The sequence below is a fragment of the Diceros bicornis genome, chromosome 14, assembly GCF_020826845.1.
Source record: "Diceros bicornis minor isolate mBicDic1 chromosome 14, mDicBic1.mat.cur, whole genome shotgun sequence".
Lineage (NCBI taxonomy): Eukaryota > Metazoa > Chordata > Mammalia > Perissodactyla > Rhinocerotidae > Diceros > Diceros bicornis.
The window spans coordinates 56,009,680-56,034,620 of record NC_080753.1 but is presented as its reverse complement, the minus strand read 5'-3'; the positions used below and the strand labels follow the sequence as shown (position 1 = coordinate 56,034,620).

Below are 24,941 nucleotides of genomic sequence, written 5' to 3'. Positions count from 1 at the left end.
CCTGCTTTAGACGATAACGAAATAATATATGTGGTAAAACTGTACAAATCCAAACGTCTATTTTTACTGTTTTACAAATAAATTTCCTGGTTATGTTGGCCAGTACTAGGCCCCCAGCTCATGTTTGTTGGACAGATCAGTGTGGGTCAAAAATGTTTCAGAGAACATTATGCTAAATGAAACAATTCGATCACAGAAAGACAAATACTGAGTAATTTCGCTTATAGGAGGTAGCTAAAGTAGTCAAACTCATGGAAGAAAAAGTAGAATGTGGCTACCAGAGGCTGGGGAGGGGAAATATGGGAGTTGTTGCTCAATGGGCATAGAGTTTTAGTTTTGCAAGATGGAAAAGTTTAGAGCTCTATTGCACAGCAATATGCGTATAGTTATCACTATTGAACTGTACACTTAAACATGGTTAAGATGGTAAATTTTATGTGTTTTTATATCACAATAAAAAAAAACCGGTTTAGCACATCTTCAATGCCAGTGAGTGATTAGGGGTAGAATTTGAATTTTCCAGATTTCAGTCCTCAGTATTAAAGACTAGAAAAGGATTCTGTGTTAAATTTTTCTGTGGCAGTATGTTCACCTAATTAAAAGTGCACCTAAAAGCTCCTCCTTTCCAGCTAATTCGATAGAAATGTAGGCACTTGTCAAATGTGGAAGGACAGGGGCAGGGGTGATGGTAGGGCAGAGAGCTGAAAAGATCAGCAATGGGACCTCACAGGAGGGACATTGAGTATGTGCTTGGAAATAAGCTGATGTATTAGGTTAACTCTTGTTTTTATGAAAAACAATCTATTTAGAGAAGATAACGAAGGATTTTGAGGACATTCATAAATATAAATGTTATTAGAATTAGGTGCCCTTAACAGGAGTTTTGAATATACTGTTGCCTTTCATCACAAAGTTCCCACAATCATTTTTGTTTTGCTTTGGCTATATTTACCTAACCCTGATAAGACTAGCCCAAATAAGTGTTATCACGCTGTCCTTCAAAGTGCAAGTATTTTACCAGCCTCTTTTTAAAGGGACAAATATTATCTTTAGCTTAGGTATCTGAGAGTAGAAACTGACTGTAAGAACAAATCTCATGAAGTTAAGATAATCGTATCTCTTGTCTAATTTGTCCTTCAGTTGAATTGTGAGTTAGGCCTAGAGAAGTGCTTCTAATTTTGTTTTCTGAAGTCTTCTTCATAGGACAAAAGGAGGGAAACATTTTTGGAACCAGCTCATTGCACTGGACTAGCAGTGACCCGCTGCCACTCCCAGGTCTGGTGCTCCACAGCTGTGTGACTTCAGGCAAGTCACTTTACTTCTCTGGGTGGCGTTTTGCTTTCCTCTGTACAATGAAGCTTGGGGCCTCTAAGCTTCCTTCCAGTTCTGCCACTGGACTGTTCTCTTAGAGAGCCGTTTAACTCTTCTGGAAAAAAAAATAGTGAGAATTTAAAATTTGATACTCAGTCAAATTACATGAGAAGGATTAAAATGAAACTATTTAATTTTGATGTGAGTGTGCTTAGGATATTGAAGAAATTTTGGTTTTTAAGACTTATCTCTAATTCTGAATATGAATAAGCAATGGTACATAACCCCAGGTGCATCTTACTGCCTTCGTATTCTCTCCTGGCTGCTCTCCCTGCCAGCACATTCCAGAGCATCCCCGATAGTACCTCGCACTCCAGACCTTGTTTTCTTTTCTTCCATCTAATCTAAACTGTTTCTTGTCCCATTTTTCCAGAACCTTTGTTGAGTGTCATTGGTTGCTAATGGCTTAATGAAATATATAAAAGTTACCACTATGTCGTCCTTCTTGAATAACTCATTTAAACAATTTGCGTCCTTATAAGACCTCTTTTATGTATGTCACTGTGGATACCTTGGCTAGCTGGTAGGGTTGAGACCTTGACAGAAACCAGTTTTTAATGCTCTTCAAATGTCACGTTGAGAGCTCCTTCTTATGTCTTTGAAGACATATTCTTCCCTTCAAGTTGATCCCAGTCTAGTGGGAAATAAAATGCTGTAATGGCATAAAGATTTTCTCTCCCTCTCAGCCACAAGATGTTCAACCACCTAAAGGAGGGCAGGGACGTGTCAAGCTACACCATGCAGGGCCGCTACAGGGCGGCGCCACAGCTTGCCAGTTTGGTAAACTCTAAAAGTGACCACGAGCACATAACAATAATAGTTAATGCTTATGGGTATTTTCCATGTGTCAAAGTCTTCTCAAAGTGCATTCCACTTATTAACTCATATCGATTCACAAAACAACCCTAGTAGGATTGTCTTTATCCTACAGACAGTGAAACTGAGACAGGGCATCCAAATTGGAAACAAAGAGGTAAAATTGTCACTATTTGTGGATGACATGATTTTATATAGAGAAAATCTCTAAGAATCCACCAAAAACTATTAGAAAGATAAACAAATACAGTAAAGTTGCAGGGTACAAAATCAATATACAAAAATCAGTTGCATTTTTACACACTAACAATAAAGTAGCAGAAAGAGAAGTCAAGAATACAATCCCATTTACAATCGCAGCAAAGAGAATAAAATACCTAGGAATAAATTTAACCAAAGAGATGAGAGATCTGTACACTGAAAACTATAAGACATTATTGAAAGAAATTGGAGAATAAACGGAAGAGATAATTCAATGGAGAAGGAAAGAAATGGAAAGATATTTCATGCTCATGGATTGGAAGAATTAACATTGTTAAAATGTCCATATTACTAAATCAGTCTACAAATTCAGTGCAATCTCTATCAAAATCCCAATGACATTTTTCACAGAAATAGAGCACAGAATGCTAAAGTTTATATGGAACAACAAAAGATTTGAATAGCCAAAACATCATGAGAAAAAAGAACAAAGCTGGAGGTATCACACTCACAGATTTCAAAAAATACTACAAAGCTATAGTAATCAGAACAGCACCATACTGGCACAAAAACAGACACAGAGATCAATGGAACAAAATCAAGAGCCCAGAAATAAAACCACACATCTATGGACAGCTAATTTGTGACAAAGGAGTCAAGAACATATGATGGAGAAAGGAAAATCTCTTCAATAAATGGTGTTGTGAAAACTGGACAGCCACACGTGAAAGAATAAAACTAGGCCACTATCCTACACCATACAAAAAAATTAACTCAAAGTGAATTAAAAACTTGAACATAAGACTTGAAACTATATAAATCCTAGAAGAAAGCACAGGCAGTATGCTTTTGACATCAGTCTTAGCAGTATCTTTTTGAATGTCTCCTCAGACAAGGGAAACAAAAGCAAAAATAAACAAATGGGACTACATCAAACCAAAAAGCTTCTGCCCAGCAAAGGAAGCCGTCAATGAAAAGAAAATATAGCCTACTGATTAGAAGAAGATATTTGCAAATCATATATCTGATAAGGGGTTAATATCCAAAATATATTTAAAAATTCAATAACTCAACAACAAATAAACAAACAATCCAATTAAAAAATGGGCAGACGATATGAAACATTTTTCCAAAGAAGATATACAGATGGCCAACAGGCATATGAAAAGATGTTCAACATCATTAATTATCAGAGAAATGCAAATCAAAACCACAATGAGATATCACCTCATGCCATCAGAATGGTTATTATTAAAAAGACAAGAAATAACAAGTGTTAGAGAGGATGTGGAGAAAAGGGAACCTTTGTACACTGCTGGTAGGAATGTAAATTGGTGTAGCCACTATGGAAAACAGTATGGAGGTTCCTCAAAAAATTAAGAATAGACCTATCATATGATCCAGCTATTTCACTTCTGGATATTTATCCAAAGAACAAAAAATCAATAATTCAAAAAGGTTCATGCACCACTATGTCCATTGCAGCATTACTCCCAATAGCCAAGATTTGGAAGCAACCCAAGTGCCCATCAACAGATGAAAGGTTAAAGAAGATGTGGTATATATACACAACGAAGTACTACTAAGCCATAAAAAAGATGAAATCATGCCGTTTGCGACAACATGGATGGACCTTGAGGATATAATGCTAAGTGAAATAAATCAGAAAAAGACAAATACCACATGATTTCACTCCTATGTGGAAGATAAAAAAAGCAAACAATAACAACAAGCAAACAAACTTATAGATTCAGAGAACAGATTGGTGGTTACTAGAGGGGAAAAGGGTGGAGGAGGGCAAAAGGCGTAAAGGGGCACATTTGTATGGTGACGGATGGCAAATAGATTTTGGTAGCAAACACAGTGTAGTGTATACAGAAGTCGAATTATAATGATGTACTCTTGAAATCTATATAATGTTATAAACTGTAGGGTCACGCTTGCTCAGCAATAAACTGTGAGCCCTTTACGAGCCATGTGCCTCCTGGCCCCCTTCTGGGCAGCACGCCAACCGTCTGGGAAGGACGCCCAGCTGCTGGGATTTGTAATGATCCAGGGCCCGGCTGGCCCGGATCTTAACTTATCTCACTCAAAGAACATCACGAAGGAACACAGAGCCCTTCCACATGAGCTACTGTTCCTGGGAACGCTGGCCGTACTGGGGACAGTCCGTCTTGGCAAGCACATAGCCTTTGTTCCCCCCTGCCTATATAAGCAACCCTCTACCTGCCCACAGTAGCAGTGTGCAAGGCCAGCCAGCCAGCCACCCCTGGACATTCCCTGTACGTAAGTCCCTATAAACCTATATGTCCCATATGCCATCGCCAGGTCTTTTCTTGGGTCTCTTTGCAACCTATCCTGCATTGCTTGCCCAACTGGACATGCGGCCAGACATAAACCAGGGTTACCTCAATAAAAAAAGTAACTGAAACAGAAAGGTAAAGCAACTTGCCCAAGGCTACACAACTAGGAACCCACAAAACCAGGCCAAACCCACATAAGTCTCTCTTTAAAGCCCATGCTGTGCTACCAAATATGATGTCATTCTAGCATTCACAAGAAAATCTAGAAAATAAACCAAAAAGTTGTAAAATTGTACCAAGTCCACAACAGTCATCTTGATGTACCAAAAACATATGGTTAGCAGAAGCATCAGTAATTATAGGGAAGGGGTCGATAAACCTTTTCTGTCAAAGGCCAGGTAGTCAATCTATTAGGCTTTGGTGGCCAGATGGTTTCTGTTGCAGCTAGTCAACACTGCCGTTGCAATGTGAAAGCAGCCATAGACAATCTGTAAACAAATGAATGTAACTGCGTTCCAACAAAACCATATTTATGGACACTGAAATTTGAATTTCTTATAATTTTCACATGCCACAAAATAATTTTCTTCTTTGGATTTTCTTTCAACCATTTAAAAATGTAAACCATTCTTAGATCACAAGCTGTACAAAAACATGTAGCAGGCTGGATTGGGCCCCCCACCCCACCCCTGCCGTAGTTTTGCTGAGTCCTGGTATAGAGGGAAGAAGAGTGACTGGACTTAATCCAACAATGTGTGCCTACTGTAAGCTGTGACCTGAAAATACAGTGATCAGTAGACGGAAATAGTCCTCCACGGGCTAGTGATGGAGCAAACAAAAAGCAATTAGAAGGGTACAAGGTTCTATTAGGGCAGGTGGAAGGGCTCCTAACCCAGACTTGGGAGGACAGGGAAGGGACACCAAGGAAGTGGCGCCACATGGGGACCTGATGAATGGGAGGAACTCATCAAGAAAAGGTGGGAGGAGAAAGTATTCCAAGTAGAAGGCCTGTGGAATCAGAAGAGTTATGTTTGAGACCTGATGCTACCATTAACTCATTATTGGCTATCAGGCAAATCAGCATGCATTTGGGCTTCAATTTCCTCATGTGTAAAATCGATATAATGTCAATGCTTACCTCACAGGTTGTCAGTGAAATAATGGAGACAAGAGTGTAATAGAATATTAGTTAGAGGTCATTTTCAGTGTTCTCCATTTGTGGATTGAATGAGTTGGTCTCAATAATCTGCAAGATTCTTTCCAGCCCTGAAATTCTATGAATTCTTGATTTTTATTTTTAGGTAAAGAGAAACACTGCTAGTGAGCAACTCTGGGTGCTGTCAATGTAAATGTCAGTGATGACGTGCCTCAGGACAACTGAGACTGCACAAAGTTGAGGAAATATATTGTCCCTCATATTCAAAGATGACATCAGTGATTGTGATGGTGCCCCTCTCTGGGGTAAAAGGGCTGCAAGATGAACACACGTTCTACTCTCATACCACATGAGAAGACCACCCTGAGTTGGCAGCTGTGGCAGATGTGTCAGGGTCTGAACTTGAGGTTGACCTAGACAAAGGTACCCAACACTGCTCAGCTCTTGCTCAGTTGGCCCCAGTGGCTCATGTTCTCAGACCTACTTAATCCCTTCAATGTAAGAGAAGAACTATAGGCTTGTGGTTGATTCCCTGTCCCTTAAGTGAGTGGCAATATTTCTCCTCTTGCTCAAAATAAGAAGTTGATATGGAACCTCTTAATCTCCAGTCCATGCCCAATGCGCAGTAAGCCAATCACTGAGACACCGGTGCTTGGAGATAGAGAGGCTTATTTGAATTGGCCAAAACGAGAAGGCAGGAGAGCGGGTTCTCTCAGATCTGCCTTAACAAAAGAAGGAAGCAGGGCATCTTCGTAGGGCTGAGGGGTTTGGGAGGAGGAGTTTCAGGGAAACAAAGGGGAAGTCTGTGTTTCTTTCACTTCCAACAGGACCTGGAGCAGACTTCTTTGTGTCAGAGGCAGCTGGGAGCTGGTTATCTGGTGGTCATAACTTCCTTAAAGGCTTTCTTTTTCCCCTGCAAAACAAGTTCTTAAATCCTTGAGTCATCTCTTTGGTTATACAAGAAAACAGCAAGTTAGCAGCTGTAATTATGCGCAGGCCATGAAGCAAACATTTGGACTCAACAAATGCATCTAATGGGGACTAAGGTTATTTATTAACTTCTTTCCATCTGTGTCTTTGTTGGGAACAAGGTCGCAGGGTAACCATGTTCTTATGGAATATTTACAGTAACCCTCAGGTACACGGCTTCAAAGTGGGAGTCGATTTCCTAACAGCCTGGGGGTGGACTTGCAGACTGCCTTCTGCAATGGTATGAAGTCTGGCAAGTGACAAATAAAGAAGAGATGGTGGGGAAAATGAAGGTGAAGGTGTTCAGGTTTGTTGTAGGGCTTCTGGCCATTTCTGTAATTCTCTTGTTCCTCTATAGTGACAATTTAGTCCCACAAAAATACCCGCGAGTGGGGAAAATGTCAAACTCTTCAGTCCTCGCAGTAATCTGTGACATGATTGTGAGAGGAAAGAAAATCTTTCTGGATGAAAATATATCAATGACACAGTTGAGAAACATAACTTGCCAATAATACTTGACCCAAAATTACTACATACGAACCCTCTGTCTAAAGACGAAGCTGAGTTCCTTTTGGCATATGTCATGGTCATCCACAAAGACTTTGATACATTTGAAAGGCTCTTCAGGATTATTTACATGCCTCAAAATGTCGACTGTGTTCATGGGAATGAGAAAGCCACAGCTGCTTTCAAAGGTGCAGTGGAAAGGTACTGAGCTGCTTTGCAAATGCTTTTATGGATTCTAAGAGGGTTCCTGTGATCTTTGCAGGAATTTCCAAGCTCCAGGCTGACCTGAACTGCCTAGAAGACCTTGTCCCCTCCGAGGTTCCACAGAAGTACACTATTGATATGTTTGATCAACATGTTTGAGAGCAAGATTTCCCCTTGAAAACCAGCAGGTACTGCTCTGTACACTCACCCTGCTCTCTTGTTAGCTCTGTACACTCACCCTTCACACAAAATTTGAAAACCCTGTACAGTCACACGCTGTATAATGATGTTTTAGTCAAGGACAGACCACATATATGACAGTGGTCCCATAAGATTAGTGCCATATAACCTAGGTGTGTAGTGGCTATACCATCTAGGTTTGTGTAAGCACACTCCATGATGTTCACACAATGATGAAATCGCATAATGATGCACTTCTCAGAATGTATCCCTGTTGTTAAGTGGCACATGACTGTACTAGTTATTGATGTGCAGAAAATTAGAAAACTTTTTTCTTATTATAAAATACAGTTCTATTGGAGAAAATCTGGGAAATAAAGAAAAGCATAAAATAAAATTGGTAAGTAGAAATTGAAAGAAAATAAAAGAGGAAAGCAAAAATTATACATTATACAAATTAAGAAGTAATTGCCGTGAATATATTTGCATTATTTATCTCCTTCTCCATGTCTTGCTTTATGTAGTTAGGTCATACTGATTTATATAGTTTTTGTATCCTGCTACTTTCACTTAACAATATACCAGAATAATTTCTCTATCTTCTTGAAAATATGAAATAACTACATTCTTTTTCATAGTATGGATGTACCATAATTTGCTTACCAGTTCCTCAATTGTTGAGCATTCATTTCCAGTTTTTTACTGTGTAAAATGCTATTGTAATCGCTGCTGAATAACATCAAAAGTAAGTAACACCTTTTTACGTAAAGCTTTGTCACATTTTAGTGTTACTGCCTTTGGAATGAAAACTTAAATTGAAAGGTAGGAACATTTTAAGTTCTTGATACATATTGCAAAATTGTGTAGGGACAAAAAAGAAAATTCTTTTCTTTACTCTTGGTTTTTCAGCTAGGGTTCTGGAAATTAAACTGACAAAAGACTGACTAACAGGAGAAAAACAAACAGAATTTATTAACATATGCAGTGCGCATACACATGGGAGAAACTCAGTGATGAGTAACTCAAAGGGATGGTTACAGCTTGGGGCTTATATAGCATCTTAACAAAGAATAATAAATTTGTAGAGAAGTGACAAGACAAAAAAAAAGGAATTTAGGCTTTTAGGGGTGCCAAATTGTGGTAAGGTAAATATATAGGGGAAACTAATGGAAGATAAGGGCTAGTTAGCAAGGTTTGTTATGTAGATTCCTCTGGTGCTGGCTCCATATATGTCTAGAGTTGTCTCAGGTAACTAAGAATCCTCCTGCCCTTCCTGGCAGACATGGGAAGGCAGAAAGTTTTCTTGTGTTTGCTTCTTCCCAATTGCCTTTAGTTCAAAATAATCTTTACGTCGTAGTGGCTTGTTTTGGGTAGCATATTCTGAACTCCTTCAACTGCTTTCCAAAATATGTGCTAATTTTCAACCAGTCCACCAGCGTATGAGAGGGCTTATTTCATCACACCCTGCTAACAGTGAATGTTCTGATACATATCTTTTTTAAAAATACTTGAATTAAAGAGAAAAAGAATTGCATTATTGTTTTTATTTGCAATTCATTGAAGGTGAATATTTTTAAAATGTATATTAACCATTTTTCTTTGTCTTTGTGGGTTGCCAGTTTTCTTTGTGGTGGGCATGGCATTTAAATGCTCTATTGTTAATTATAGAGAAGAGCAGACCAAGTTGGTCAGTAGAAAAAAAGATGAGGGTATTTAGAGCAAAGAATGGAACTGTAAGGCATAGGCAAGGACTAAGGTAATTTGAATGGGCACAATCTATTAAGGGTCGTAGTGAAATAATTAGGTAATTGCCAAGGAAGAGAAAATAAGCTCTCGTGAGATGATTTGGCTTGACTGACTCTTTCAAAATAAGACCCAACCCTCCGTCTTCAGAATAGCTGCTGCTTCTTTCCTACCTCCATCTTCAAACCCGTCTGGAAGGGTTTGTAAAACACTGATGTATACAAATACAGATATTCGATGATTTTATTCCTTTGTTGGTAAAAGACATAGAATCATATGAAGCATTTTATTTACTTATCTAGCAAAATTCCTATCAACTGGTGTCTATTTTTTATACTTTTGCAAATGGTACAGAATGCCAGGCCACGAAGAAATGGAGAAAGTTGAATTCTAACGAGGAAGCTGAATTGTAGATCTAGGCCTAACACATGCAGCACAGCATAGGGTGAGGGAAAAGATAACCTGTCAAGGCCATTAAGATTTTTCTTTTCCAATTAGAAAAATAATTCATGACCATTTTAGAAAATATGGAAAACAGGAAAAAGTGTATAGAAGACAATAATTTTTCATAATCCCAACACTCAAAAGAAAACTCTGTTAAAACAGTCGGGCTTCTTTTAGTCTCTTCGGAAATAGTAATTTAAAGAATTGTTGATTTGCTATTCCTCTGGCTTCCCTTGAGTCTACTCATACAAATTTTGTTTTTAAAACCCCATTGAATTTTCTAAGTTGCTTCTAACTGTGTATGGGAAGAGAGGAACCTGGATAAATGCAAAATAACACTGAGCTTGTTCCCGGGAACATGTGTCATAATTCATTTCTGGAAGAGTATGTAAAGAGCACATAAGCCCTCCTGTTTGCCTGGCCTATGAGGAACCTGGGGTTCAGAGAGAAGTGACTTGCTCAAGGTATACAACTTGTGTGATGAAGGCTGGAATCTGGCCTCTGAACTTCCAGCCCAGGCATTTATCTATGAAATCCTGTTGCCACCTTGTGATTTCCCTTCCCCGGTGGGAAGGCATTTGTGAGGAACACAGATCCAAGTCTGTGAAAGGTCACTCCACATCGGGGGCTTTAGGACTTTCCACCTGGAATTAAATTTCAGGGCAACCTTCAGGACAAAGGATCTGTAAAGGGAATCCCAAAGTTTATTCTCTGGGAAAAGCAACCTCTGAGTGGGTAAATTGGAGGGTAGGCTTAGGAAAATACCAGAGAATAATTGTCATGGTTATTTCCCTGTGCAGCTTCTTATAACATTTCTGGAGTTGGAAGTGTGAGACTCAAAACAGGAGGGATAAGCAGGTAGTGCATAGCACCTGGACTACGGTAACTTGAGATATCAAGGCTGCAGGCACCACTCCTTCTAAAGTTCTTATTGCTGAGACTTTAAAGTCCAGGCCTTTGGGGGTGGGACTAAAGGCACACAGAACTTTGCACTTCCACATTCTAGCTTCTGTTATTCTACTTCTAAACACTGCTGTTAACCTGGCTTTGCCTTAAAGAGACGGAGAGTATTTGCTGTAGGACACTTCTGGGCAACTTGATCCTTCTGGGAACTGAGAGAGAGGTAGGTACGGGCCAACTTGCTGGAAAACTACTGGAGGGAGGAGATTGGAGGGAGATGATCTTCCTACAACATTACCTCTACTTCATCCCTGATAGCAGTTTATTTAAGATCCAGTAGACTTGTTCTCATTTGGGCTACATTTGTCTTTTATATTTCCAGAATATAGCACAGTGCCCAGCAAAAAGTAAAAGTACACAAAAAATATTTGTTGAATGAGTCAATGAATCATTTGATCGTGGGACATGAGATTTCCATTTCTAAAGGTTTTTCAAAGACTAGCTCATGTTAGTATGTTGTTTCATTATGTGGTGTACTTATTGGGGACTATGAGCTTTCATTTGTCTTGTTAAATCATTAGTATCTATATATATCTTAGTTAAAACTTTTAACTTTTTATTAAAGGACAATGTTCATTTCTAACTTAATGGTTTGCATTATGATCCTCAGTTCCCTTCAGGCAAGGGGAAAATGTTTCCAGAATTTATTACAGTACTTGGCACCATCTGGTGTTTAAAAATAAAGTACTTGGTACTTTATTTAGTTAGTCACTCCCCATGACATTCCTGTGATATATGAACTTCGTTTGATAATAGGTAAAATTGAAAATGAAGCCCTGGACCAGCTAGAAAAGTAATGAGGTAGCTTTGCAGTTCTACAAAAGTCCATCTTCCAGAATTAAAGACACATCTACTAAGTAAATTCAGGTTCTGCCAAACTCAAAGCTACTTTTCTATTTCCCTTATTTTTCGATCTGGGCCTTTGATAGTCGTCTCTTGTAAAGATGGTCGTTCCCCATCCAGTGGTGGATTGGCCAAATAGAGAGGAGGCATCAATGAGTTCCTTGTAGATTGTGGGCTTCGGGAAGAAATGGGGACACTGCAATTCCAGTGCCTGGGGGACCCTAAGCTTAAGGGATCTGTTTCTTTGCAGTCTGTTCTGATTGAATAGCATATCGCAATGGGAAGAAGGGAGACCACATTCTTTCTGCACGTCATTGTCAGCGGACAGAATCCCAAGGTCTCTCTTGGAGTTGGAACGCTTGGGGGAGCAGTGAGCTTAAGTTCCTGTAACTTCAAAATCAAATTAAGGACTTTTTGAGGAATAGAGTGGAGGAAGGAAAGAACAGAAATCTAGAAAGGTGAAAAAGCCAAGCTGGCACTGGGATTGGACCCCTGTTCTACCTTCTCCCCAGGACACGCAACCTCTAAAATCCAGCCGGAACTCAAACCCGAGGACTCTCTGAGCAGGGAGAGGTTAGACTGGTAAGACGACTGAGGTCTTTGGGCTCAGACTCCTCCTTCAGCCCTTGGCATTTAAAACTGCAGGTTGCCAGGTATCTTTTCACGTGAGAATGCAGCTGGAAAGTACCTTGGGGCACAGACTCTACCTAGTACTGAGGTATTGTCATCTTTCAGCTCTTTGCCTCAGGTTTGCATTGCCCCAGCGATATTTTGTTGACTGCTTGACAAGCACGAGCTTGTTCATGCATTTTCCTGCTATCTTATTTCCAGTTATTTTATGTTAAACTACCGCAACTCTTGCCATTTTCTCCCTGCACTCTTCTCCCCCATGGCTTTCCCTCAAGGTCTGAAATGAGCTCTGATGTCTCTGGCCAGCCCTGAGCTGGATGCTTATGTATATTACTTCTGGAATCCTCCCAGCTCCACCAGGGAACAGGAAAACCGAGACTCAGAGGTGTGGGTGACCAGGCTAGGAAGGAAGCCACAGTGGAGGTTGGAGACCCCCAAGTAACTGCAGGGTTGTTTTCTCACATTTCCCCAAGAGAAAGCTGCAAGGTGGAAGATCAAATGACTTGTTCAAGGGCTCCAAGCTGTCAAGAGTGGCCTTGGTCCAACTGGAGACTTTCTGACACAGAATCCAGGGCTTTTTTTGGCCACACTCTCAGCTATTTTAAGCCCTGTTGCTTCAGGCTATTTCCTGTGGTTATAAAAAAAATTGATGAGGGTAAAACAGAGTACTGAATGTAATAATACTGTAGTAGATACATAAATAAATAAAAGAATAAAGAAGAGGGAGAGAGGAGAGAGCCAGGGCAGGGAAACAGCTGGAACAGTGAAAAGTGACATAACATCCAGGGCACTTAAAACCAATATAATCCAAGCTGCTCCTCCTCTGTGACCTCAGCAGGCTTTTGTAGACTCAGAGAAAGTTTCCATTTGCTTCCCTGGTTCTAACTTGGGCACAGAGGTGATGTCACGTTGAAAGGAATATGTGAAAAGTGCTTTGGGCATCACATGGCCTAAGAATAAGGAAGACGGGGATGATGGACAGCGCACCCACATCCAGAGAAATGATGCCCTTTCCTTCTGCTCCCTTTCTACACTCAGTTGTTGAGACAAAACTCCAATTGCAGTTTTGTTAGCAGAATAAAAATTATTTTATGTCCTAGAGTGAGAATTTATAAGAGAATACGTTATGTAGAAATAAGCTGGTATAGATTAAACTCTGGGACATAAATATACACCCTGCCATTTACTGAGAGACCAAGCCACAAGTCTATACTGGTTCCCAATTTCTTCAGAACTCTATCCTTCCTGATCACTGCCTCCAACTTAAAATTTGGGGTGTTAGCTTTGAGCTAATGTTCAAGCTGGGATGACGAATCGCTGTTCTTTTCGGTCACTCATTACCATCCCCTTGTATTATTTGGCACAAACGCAAGAGCATAGAGCTCAGAATTTAGAAGAATGATTAGTGGTGTGTTGCCAAAGGGCCTCGGGAAAGCCAGGAGGGTCAAGAGAATCAGCATTTCCCAAGTTTCCCACGGGACCACCAAGACAGTAAGCATCAGAGAGCACTGGGTTGATGGAGAAAAAAAATTAATACTAATTCTATTAAAAATGTCTAGCATTGTCAAACATACTATTTAAAGTAATTGTGAATGTTTCTAGAGCTCAAAATCAAAAGACCCTCGTAGCATTTCAGGTGAGGTTACTATTAAGGTGCAGCAAAGTACTAAATTGCATCTATTCCTCACCCTGTAACCGTAAATTCAGGGAGCTGTAAATTCAGAGAAGAGCAGGCAAATTATTAAAGATGCTTTTATGCATGAAATGTCTGGAGGGATAGAACTGTGCCAAGAATGAGGTGATAGCTAAAATAAACAAAGGAAGAGCTGATGTAATTATCTGGATATATTAGGAGAAAAAGCTGTAAAAATTATTTAGCTAGTTTAGACAAGCATAATTAGGTAGGGACACCCTCATTTAATCATCCCTAGTCCATTTCGTTTGATGTGGACAGTGGCTACCTAGAGGGATATTAAAAAATAAAATAAAAATTAGAGAAATTTTAGTCATCATTTCAGAAAACATTGCTCTTATATGACTACAGTATTGAAGAAATGATTTGTTCAAAAGAATTCTGGACAGACACATGAAAGATAATTATGTAAATATATATTTGGGTTGATTGAATTCTATTTTGGGTCATATAGACAAGACTATGCACCTGAATCATGCTGTAGAATCTGATTCCTAAAACAAGTGAAGACTGACTTACCTAGTTCTGGAGAATTTCCTTGGGTCTTTTCTTATCATCATTTTCTGTGCTCCTGATACTTACAAAACAGAATTGGTAACCATCTGGGGTGGTTAAAAACAACAACAAATAATAATTTCAGTCTTGTGTTCTAAAGTAATGGTTGTGAAGACAATGCCCAGTGAAGACTGAGGAGCACTATGGAAAATGTTACGCTATGGTATTAAGTGCAAAACTCAGGATGCAAACTCACATCTCCCCTTTGTTCTTGGTAAAATCACAGCATGTATGTCTATGGGCATACACATGGAAAACATTGTGTTCACAAACTATCTGTAATATTATGTTGTCTTTATAATTAAGATGTATTGGGAAAAAATAGGTATCCACATCCACAGTTACAAATATAGATTACAAATTATGAATATTTGGAATCTCACACTAACGTGATCAGGGAAATAAGGAAACAAAAACTTGAGCACTCCATTGATAAATATTTGATTGTCTAGTATGTGCAGCCAGTGGTGGGAGCTAGAAACAGATGAAGAACATGTGAGCTGAGCCCTAAGACCCCTTCTACGGGCATGCACAGCACACACTTTCACACCCATGAGTAGCTAACTACCAAATAAAGCAAAACTGATCAGTGCTATTTTAGATGTATAATCTAATTGGCACAGGCTCACGGAGGAAGGAGTAAGGGACGAGCAAGAAGATTTCAAAAGAGAGGCAGTAACGGTCATTTTCTTGGAGAGTGAGTGCAGGGGGAGGGGTTCTTGTTTACCCTTCCCTCCCAGTCCCATTTGTTGCCGGGCGTGGCAATGATCTCTATATATGTTATCTTATTTTATATTCTCACCACTGACCTACGAAGGTGGTAAAATTATTCTCGTTTTTTACAGATAAGGAAACTCTTTGAAAGGGTTTATAAATCTGGATCTCAGAGTCTGTCTCGTTAAGTTCTGGAACATCCCAAACTGAGACAGCTCCTCTCTCCTCCCTCTCCAGGCATCGGGCTGCTGCGCCTGTATCCTCCTTGGGCTGGCGTGAAATAAACTTGACATTTGCTAACTTCAGCTTTAGCTTCTACACAATTTTGGGGGGACAAGGAGCTGTTAGTTCATTTGGTTTTTTGTTTCTTTTTCTTTTGTTATCCTTTATTCATCATAGTGCCCACTTTGTGTAGTAAGTTAGGTGGTGAGGTAAGCTTGCTAACGTGCATTTTTAAATACCTTACCTAGCAGCAGAAAAAATTAAGCCCTGGAGAGAATTTGGCTCAACAGCCAGTCATATGCATTGCTTTATAGCATATTCAGCCAATATGGAGAGGGGTGTGTGTGTGGGAAAAGACAGGGTTAAGCGATTTATTTTTAAGCACTAAATATTTATTGACAGAATCTCTCTCCGGGCAGTGTTCACATGCTTAGAACTGAAGCTTTTAGCTTGGCAGTACTGTTTAAGCAAACAAACTGGGTCAGTTGAACGCAATGATTAACAGGAAGTCGGGGAGCTGACACAGAAGAGGCTGGGGTTGAAGTCTTGGGAGCAGTGACTTGCCGAATGGTCACCTCAGTCCTTGGTGATTTGACTGTGGGAGTAGGTGGACACACTGGAACCAGAGCGTCACTGAGCCAACTTGTTTTTGTGTAGTAACAGGTTGCAGGTCAGCGGGAGACTGAGCCAAGCAAATCCAAAGGAGCACCTTCAGAAATGTGTCAAAGAAACGTGGAAGTACAACACAGCAGTAAATGAGGAGGGAAGGGAGACAGAAAAAGGACCAAGAGCTGTCGACTGGAAGGGCACGGAACAGCCCCACGGAACTGCGTCTCCCAAAAGGATGATTGTGGATTCTGGAGGAAATGTGAGTTAAAGATATCTACACTTTGATCAGATCTCAAGAGAAATCTTCCTCCTGTCTTGGTTTTGAATGATGGGCTCTTGGAAGCACTGCCTTTTCAGTGTGTCTCTTATCACTGTCCTGATTTTTGTATTCATTTACAATAATGAGTTATGGGAGAGGAAACAGTTTCTGAGAGCATCTCTGTCCAATGCTTCGCTGTTAGCAGAAGTCTGTCACCAGATTTTTAAGGGGAAGGTGTTTTACCCACCAGAGAATGCATTGAAAACTACCCTCAGTGAATCTACCTGCTATGAGTACGTGGCTCAAAGTCACTATATAACAGAAACCCTCTCTGAAGAAGAGGCAGGGTTCCCTTTGGCTTACATGCTGACCATCCACAAAGACTTTGGCACTTTTGAGAGACTCTTTAGGGCAATTTACATGCCACAGAATGTCTACTGTGTTCATGTGGATGAAAAGGCGACAGATACATTTAAAGGTGCAGTGAAGCAACTCCTGAGCTGCTTCTCCAATGCTTTCCTGGCTTCCAAGATGGAGCCAGTTGTCTACGGTGGGATTTCCAGGCTCCAGGCTGACCTGAACTGCATCAAAGATCTTGCGGCCTCGGAGGTTCCATGGAAGTACGCCATCAACGCCTGTGGGCAAGATTTCCCCCTGAAAACCAACAAGGAAATAGTTCAGTATCTGAAAGGATTTAAAGGGAAAAACATCACCCCAGGGGTGCTGCCCCCAGCTCATGCCATTGGACGGACTAAATATGTCCACCGAGAACTATTACACAAAACCAATTCCTATGTGCTTAGAACAACAAATTTAAAACCTCTGCCTCCACACAACATGACCATTTACTTTGGCACCGCCTATGTGGCCCTCACAAGGGAATTCGCTAACTTTGTCCTCCAAGACCAGCAGGCACTTGACTTACTTTCCTGGTCCAAGGACACCTACAGTCCTGACGAACATTTCTGGGTGACACTCAATAGGATTCCTGGTATGTATGTTTCTGCTTTTGTTTTTATGAATAAGCATTGCATCATCAATACCAAATAAACTGCTTAAAAATTAGTAAAAAAAAAAATTTAACATTTCAAAGATCTTACCATTTCAAATGTTAGTTAAAAAAAATCTTTACAGCAGCTCTGCTCACACAGAGTAGGTGATGTAACTCATCTGCATTTTATGAATGAGGAAACTGAGGCACAATGATTAGCAGGGCAGAGTAGAGCCCCACTGTCTGATGATTTTGCTGAAATATCAAGCTACCTTTCTGGGTCCATAGACCCACTTCAAGTATGTGCTGCAGCCTTAAGATGTGGCAAGGAATTGAGGGAACCCTGGCCATGCAAATGAAAGATTAAACCCAATTCTTCTTTAAGTGTGATCGCATTTACAATCAGGAATAAATATAAATTAAATTTGAATGGCAATTTGAACATTTTAGTAATACTTTTGCCCCTATTGAAGCTCCCATAGCTGAATTCACATGCTTTCAAAATGTGAGCAGGGTACAACTTAAAAATTTTTCATTTGCAACTTCTTTCCTGGAATTGATTAAAATCATTTCCTTGAAAAGATTTCTAGACAAGTGCCTTCATTATAGACCAAAAAACTTCAGTGTGGTAACATGATGTGCTCAGATTACCCAGCTAGTAAGCAAACATGCCAAGTATAAACCAGGTCTCCTAAGCCTGATGTTCGTTTTTGTTTTTTTTTTTTAACGAAGTCATAATAGTTTATAACATTGTGAAATTTCAGTTGTACATTATTATTTGTCAGTCACCATATATAGGTGCCCCTTTACCCCTTATGGCCACCCCCAGCCTCCTTCCCCTCTGGTAACTACTAATCTGTTCTCTTTGTCCATGTGTTTGTTTATCTTCTACATATGAGTGAAGTCATATGGTGTTTGTCTTTCTCTGTCTGGTTTATCTGGATTGACATAATACCCTCAAGTTCCATCCATGTTGTTGTAAATGGGATGATTTTGTCTTTTTTTATGGCTGAGTACTATTCCATTGTATATATATACCACATATTCTTTGTCCGTTCATCAGTTAATGGGCACTTGGGTTGCTTCCATGTCTTGGCTATAGTGAATAATGCTGCATTGAACATAGGGGTGCATAAGTCCCTTTGAGTTGTTGATTTCAAGTTCTTTGCATAAATATCCAGTACTGCGATAGCTGGGCCATGTGGTATTTCTATTTTTAATTTTTTGAGAAATCTCCGTACTGTTGTTCCATAGTGGCTGCGCCGGTTTGCATTTCCACCAGCAGTGTATGAGGGTTAGCTTTTCTCCATATCCTCTCCAACCCTTGTTTTTTGTCTTGGTAATTATAGCCACTCTAACGGGTATAAGGTGATATCTCATTGTAGTTTTGATTTGCATTTCCCTGATGATTAGTGATGTTGAACATCTTTTCATGTGCCTGTTGGCCATCCATATATCTTCTCTGGAAAAATGTCTGTTCATATTCTCTGCCCATTTTTTTGACTGGGTTGTTTTTTGTTGTTGACTTGTTTGAGTTCTTTATATATTTTGGAAATTAACCCCTTGTCAGATATATGATTTGCAAATATTTTCTTCCAGTTGGTGGGTTGTCTTTTCATTTTGTTCCTGGTTTCCTTTGCCTTGCAGAAGCTCTTTAGTCCGATGAAGTCCCATTTGTCTATTTTTTCTTTTGTTTCTCTTGTCCGAGTAGATATAGTATTTGAAAAGATCCTTCTAAGACTGATGTCAAAGAGTGTATTGCCTATATTTTCTTCTAGGAGTTTTATGGTTTCACGTCTTACTTTCAAGTCTTTAATCTCTTGAGTTAATTTTTGTGTATGGCAAAAGATAATGTTCTACCTTCATTCTTTTGCATGTGGCTGTCCTGTTTTCCCAACACCATTTATTGAAGAGATTGTCCTTTCTCCATTGTATGTTCTTAGCTCCTTTATCGAAGATTAGCTTTCCATATATGCGTGGTTTTATTTCTGCACTTTCAATTCTGTTCCATTGATCTGTGTGTCTGTTTTTGTACCAGGATCATGCTGTTTTGATTACTATAGCTTTGTAGTATATTTTGAAATTAAGGATTATGATGCTTCCAGCTTTGTTCTGTTTTCTCAGGATTGCTTTAGCTATTTGGGGTCTTTTGTTGACCCATATGAATTTTAGGATTCTTTGTTCTATTTCTGTGAAGAACGTCATTGGGATTCTGATTGGGATTGCAGTGAATCTGTAGATTGCTTTAGGTAGTATGGACATTTTAACTATGTTTATTCTTCTAATACATGTGCATGGAATATCTTTCCATTTCTTTATGTCATCATCAATTTCTTTCAATAACGTCTTATAGTTTTCATTGTATAGGTCTTTCACTTCCTTGGTTAAACTTATTCCTAGATATTTTATTCTTTCGTTGCAATCTTAAATGGGATTGTATTCTTGAGTTCTCTTTCTGTTAGTTCCTTGTTAGAGTATAGAAATGCAACTGATTTTTGTAAGTTGATTTTGTACTCTACAACTTTGCTGTAGTTATTGATTATTTCTGATAGTTTTCCAATGGATTCCTTAGTTTTCTCTATATAAAATCATGTTGCGTGCAAACAGTGAAAATTTCACTTCTTCCTTGCCAATTTGGATACATTTTATTTCTTTTTCTTGCCTAATTGCTCCGGCCAAAACCTCCACTACTATGTTGAATGAGAGTGGTTAGAGTGGGCACCCTTGACTTGTTCCTATTCTCAGAGGGATGGCTTTCAGTTTTTCCCTATTGAGTATGATGTTGGCTGTGGGTTTGTCATATACAGCCTTTATTATGTTGAGGTACTTGCCTTCTATATCCATTTTATTAAGAGTTTTTATCATAAATGGATGTTGAATGTTGTCAAATGCTTTCTCAGCATCTCTTGAGATGATCATGTGGTTTTTATCCTCATTTTGTTACTGTGGTGTATCACATTGATTGATTTGCAGATGGTGAACCATCCCTGTGTCCTTGGTATAAATTCCACTTGATCATGGTGTATGATCTTTTTAATGTATTGCTTTATTCAGCTTGCCAATATTTTGCTGAGAATTTTTGCATCTATGTTCATCAGTGATATTGGCCTGTAATTTTCCTTCTCTGTGTTGTCCTTGTCTGTCTTTGGGATCAGGGTGATGTTGGCCTCGTAAAATGTGTTAGGAAGTGTTCTGTCTTCTTCAATTCTTTGGAATAGTTTGAGAAAGATAGGTACTAGGTCTTCTTTGAATGTTTTGTAGAATTCTCCAGAGAAGCCATCTGGTCCTGGACTTTTATTTTTGGGGAGGTTTTTGATTACCGTTTAAGTCTCTTTACTTATGATTGGTCTATTCCAATTCTGTATTTCTTCTTGGTTCAGTTTTGGGAGGTTGTATTAGGCTAAGAATTTATCCATTTCTTCTAGATTGTCCAATTTGTTGGCGTATGTTTTTCATAGTATTCTCTTATAATCCTTTGTATTTCTGTGGTCTCTGTTGTAATTTCTCCTCTTTCATTTCTAATTTTATTTATTTGAGCCTTTTCTCTTTTTTTCTTAGTAAGTCTGGCTAAGGGTTTGTCAATTTTATCTTCTCCAACGACAAGCTCTTTGTTTCATTGATCCTTTCTATTGTGTTTTTTCTTTTTTTTTTTTTTTTTGGTTGTTGTTTTTTGGATGTTTCTATTTCATTTATTTCTGCTCTAATTTTTATTATTACCCTCCTTCTGCTGACTTTGGGCTTTGTTTTTTCTTCTTTTTCTAGTTCTGTTAGGTGTAGCTTAAGATTGCTTATTTGAGATTTTTCTTGTTTGTTAAGTTAGGCCTATATTGCTCTGAATTTCCCCCTTAGGTCCGCTTTTGCTGCATCCTTTATGAGTTGGTATGATGTATTTTCATTTTCATTTGTCTCCAGATATTTTTTGATTTCTTCTTTAATTTCTTCATTGTTCCATTGGTTGTTCAGTAGCATATTATTTAATCTCCACGTATTTATCACTTTCCCAGCTTTTTTCTTGTAATTGATTTCTAGTTTCATAGCATTATGGTCCGAAAAGATGCTTGATATGATTTTAATCTTCTTAAATTTATTGAAGCTTGCCTTGTTTCCCAATATATGTTCTATCTTTGAGAATGTTCCTTGTGTACTTGAGAAGAATGTGTATTCTGCTGTTATTGGGTGGAGTGTTCTATATATATTTATTAAGTCCATCTGGTCTATTTTTTCATTTAGTTCCACTATTTCCTTGTTGACTTTCTGTCTGGTTCCTCTATCCACCGTTGAAAGTGAGTCGTTAAGGTCCCCTACTATTATGGTGTTGCTGTTGATGTCTCCTTTTAGGTCAGTTAATAGTTGCTTTATGTACTTTGGTGCTCCTGTTTTAGGTGCATATATGTTTATAAGTGTTATGTCCTCTTGGTGGAGGGTCTCTTTTATCATTATATACTGCCTCTCTTTGTCTCTCATTGTCTTTTTTACCTTGAAGTCTACTTTGTTTGATATAAGTATGGCAACAGCTGCTTTCTTTTGTTTGCCATTAGCTTGGAGTATCATCTTCCATCCCTTCACTCTAAGCCTGTGTTTGTCTTTAGAGCTGAGATGTGTTTCTTGGAGACAGAAAATTGTTGGGTCTTATTTTTGAATCCATCCAGCCACTCTATGTCTTTTGATTAGGGAATTCAATCCATTTACATTTAGAGCGACAATGGGTATACGAGGGCTTAATGCTGCCCTTTTATCTCTTGTTTTTCAGTTGTTCTGTATTTCCCTTGCTTCTCATCCTCTGTATTTCTGACTGCCAATTCAGTTTGGTGGCTCTCTATCATGGTTTTCTCAGTTTTCCCTTTATTTGTCATTTGTGTCTCTGTTCTGATTTTTTGTTCAGTGGTTACTGTGAGGTTTGTATAAAAGATCTCATAGATGAGATAGTCCATTTTCTGATAGCTTCTTATTACCTTAGTCTAAGCAGGTTCCATCTCCACTTCTCCATCTAAGTTGTTGTTGTCACAACTTATTTCATTTTGTGTTGTGAGTTTGTGGTTAAAATGAAGTGATTATATTTATTTTTGATGTTTTCCTTCCCTTTATCTTTAGAGTTATAATGAAATGTTTGCTAATCTTTTTTGATAGAGAGTTGTAATTTTCTGATTTTGTCTTCCTATTTATCTCTTTGCTTGAGGCTTTGTAAACTCTTTCTTCTTTTTTTTCAGGTGTGAGGGCCTTCTTGATCATATCTTGTCGGGGGGGGGGGTCTTGTGGCAATTAACTCCCTCAGCTTTTGCTGGATATACTATTCTTGGCTGAAAGTTTTTGTCTTTCAGAATTTTGAGTATATCATTCCCCTCTTTCCTGGCCTGTGAGGTTTCTGCTGAGAAATCCACTGAAAACCTGATAGGGGTTCCTTTGTAGGTTATTTTCTTCTGCCTCACTGCCCTTAACATTTTTTCTTTGTCATTGACTTGTGCCAGTTTTACTAATATATGCCTTGGAGAAGGTCTTTCTACATTGATGTAATTAGGAATTCTATTGGCTTCATTTACATGTAATTCCAGCTCCTTCTCCAGGTTTGGGAAGCTCTCAGCTATTATTTCTTTGAACAAGCTCTGCACTCCTTTCTCCCTCTCTTCTCCCTCTTGAATACCTATAATACTTATGTTGCATTTCCTAATTGAGTCAGATATTTCTCAGAGAATTTCTTCATTTCTTTTTAGTCTTAGTTCTCTCTCCTCCATCTGAAGCATGTCTATATTCCTATCCTCTATATTGCTAATTCTATCCTCCATAATATCAGTTCTGTTATTTAAGGACTCCAGATTTTCCTTTATCTCATCCATTGAGTTTTTCATCCCCAACACTTCTTATTGGTTTTTCTTTATAGTTTCAATCTCTTTTGTGAAGAATTCCCTTTGTTTATTAATTTTGTTCCTGATTTCATTGGACTGTCAGAATTTCTGAGTTCTGTTGTAAGTCGTTGAGTTATTTTATGATAGCTATTTTGAATTCTCTGTCATTTAGATTATAGATTTCTGTGCCTTCAGGATTGATTTCTCAGTGTTTGTCTTTTTCCTTCTGGTCTGGAGTATTAATGTATGTCTTCATACTTTTTGATGGAATGCATTTGGGCCATTGCTTAGTGATGGTATCTGGTTGCAGGTTCCACCTGCTGCCACTGAGTGAGGGCAGGAGCTGTGTATTCTGAGCCCACTGCAATCCCTGTCAGCTGTGCCTGTCTGACTGTCCGAGCCTGGGCCACTCCTTGGGACTGCAGCAGCCCTATGGGTTCTCCCACTGAATGGAAAAGCAATCACGCGGGGCCTCAGGGCTGCAGCCGCCTGCTCCCACATTCCCGCTGAGACACGCTCCCCCTTTCGGGGCCACAGCAGTATTGTGGGCATTTGTGGCAGCTAGGAGCTTGTTTGCGTGGGTGCACAGGTCTGCCACCATCTCCTCCTAGGTTGCACCAGCTGTTGTGCTTGGTGGGCAGTGCCTCCCCACTGGCTCTAAGCCAAACCACTACCTGGGACTGTGGTGGGACTGTAGGCTCTCCCACTGGTCCAGAGAATGATCACGCGGGGGCTCAGGGCTGCTGCTATCTGCTCTCACAGTCCCACCGAGACTTGCTCCCCGCTTCAGGGCTGCAGCAGTACTACAAGTGTTTGCAGCAGCCAGGAGCTCATTTGCCCTGCCACGCAGATCCACTGCCATCTGCTCCTAGGTTGCACCAGTCATTGTGTTTGGTGGGTGGGGTCTCCTCACTGGGTCTGAGCCTGAGCGGCTCCCCGTGGAATGCAGAGGCACTGTGGGCTCTCCCACCAGATAGGGAAGTGATCACATGGGTGCTCAGGGCTGCCATCACCTGTTCTCACAGTCACTCCGAGACACACTCCCACCCTCAGGGCCATAGCGGTGCTATGAGCACTGCAGCCAGGAGAGCAGTTTCACGTGTGCACACGGCTGCCTGGGGCCAGAGAGTGCTCACCTATCTCCACCACCTCCCCGGGGGTAGTCCACGCACCTTTAGATGTATAGCTGTGCAGGTCTTTCAGGCTTCCTGATGTGCTGTGTGGGTATCCTCTGCTGATCAATGAATTTCCATTTAGTTGTAGTTTGAAGGGAGAGAGACAAAGGGAACAGCTCACTCTGCCATGTTGCTGATGTCACTCCCTCCTGATGTTCTTTTTAAGTTGATTTTTCAATTAGGTCTCAGTTGTTACTAAATTAACTCTACTTTTCTTTTGGTCCAAGTTCCAAATGATTTCAATGTTCTCAAGTTATTTAGAGCAAACCAATTCAGTTCTGCTAGTTCTATTCAAAATAAAAATTCAGATTCACAGTTCAAGGGAAAAGTAACTTGAATCAATATGAGGATCAGGTTGATGGTTTCTTGAGATTTGTGGTTCAACCCTGGAAGCATTCTACAATCTCCTGGAGCTTTTAAATATGTGTAAGGCCAGACCCCATTTCCCAAAGGGTCTGACATCCCGGGTGGACCCAGGCTTCAATATTTGCTCAGTCTCCAGGTGATTCTCAGGGACAGCCTGGGCTGTGAACCATGGCAGATGCTTGTTTCAGAT

At 39.7% G+C, this 24,941-nt stretch overlaps 1 protein-coding gene across 4 annotated transcripts in view; it reads left to right on the top strand.

The window, feature by feature from the left end:
* Positions 1-24,941, top strand: part of LOC131414151 (N-acetyllactosaminide beta-1,6-N-acetylglucosaminyl-transferase) — a 126,099-nt gene that overhangs the window by 19,212 nt on the left and 81,946 nt on the right. The window contains exons 1-2 of one of the 4 annotated variants that reach the window (XM_058555278.1): positions 10,895-11,017; positions 16,169-17,370. In XM_058555278.1, coding sequence (XP_058411261.1) covers positions 16,446-17,370 — 925 coding nt within the window. In that variant the 5' untranslated portion in view covers positions 10,895-11,017; positions 16,169-16,445. Of the gene's footprint in view, positions 1-10,894; positions 11,018-12,215; positions 12,280-16,168; positions 17,371-24,941 lie in introns of those variants that run through there. The other 3 variants (XM_058555281.1, XM_058555282.1, XM_058555279.1) reach the window with 3 other exon arrangements.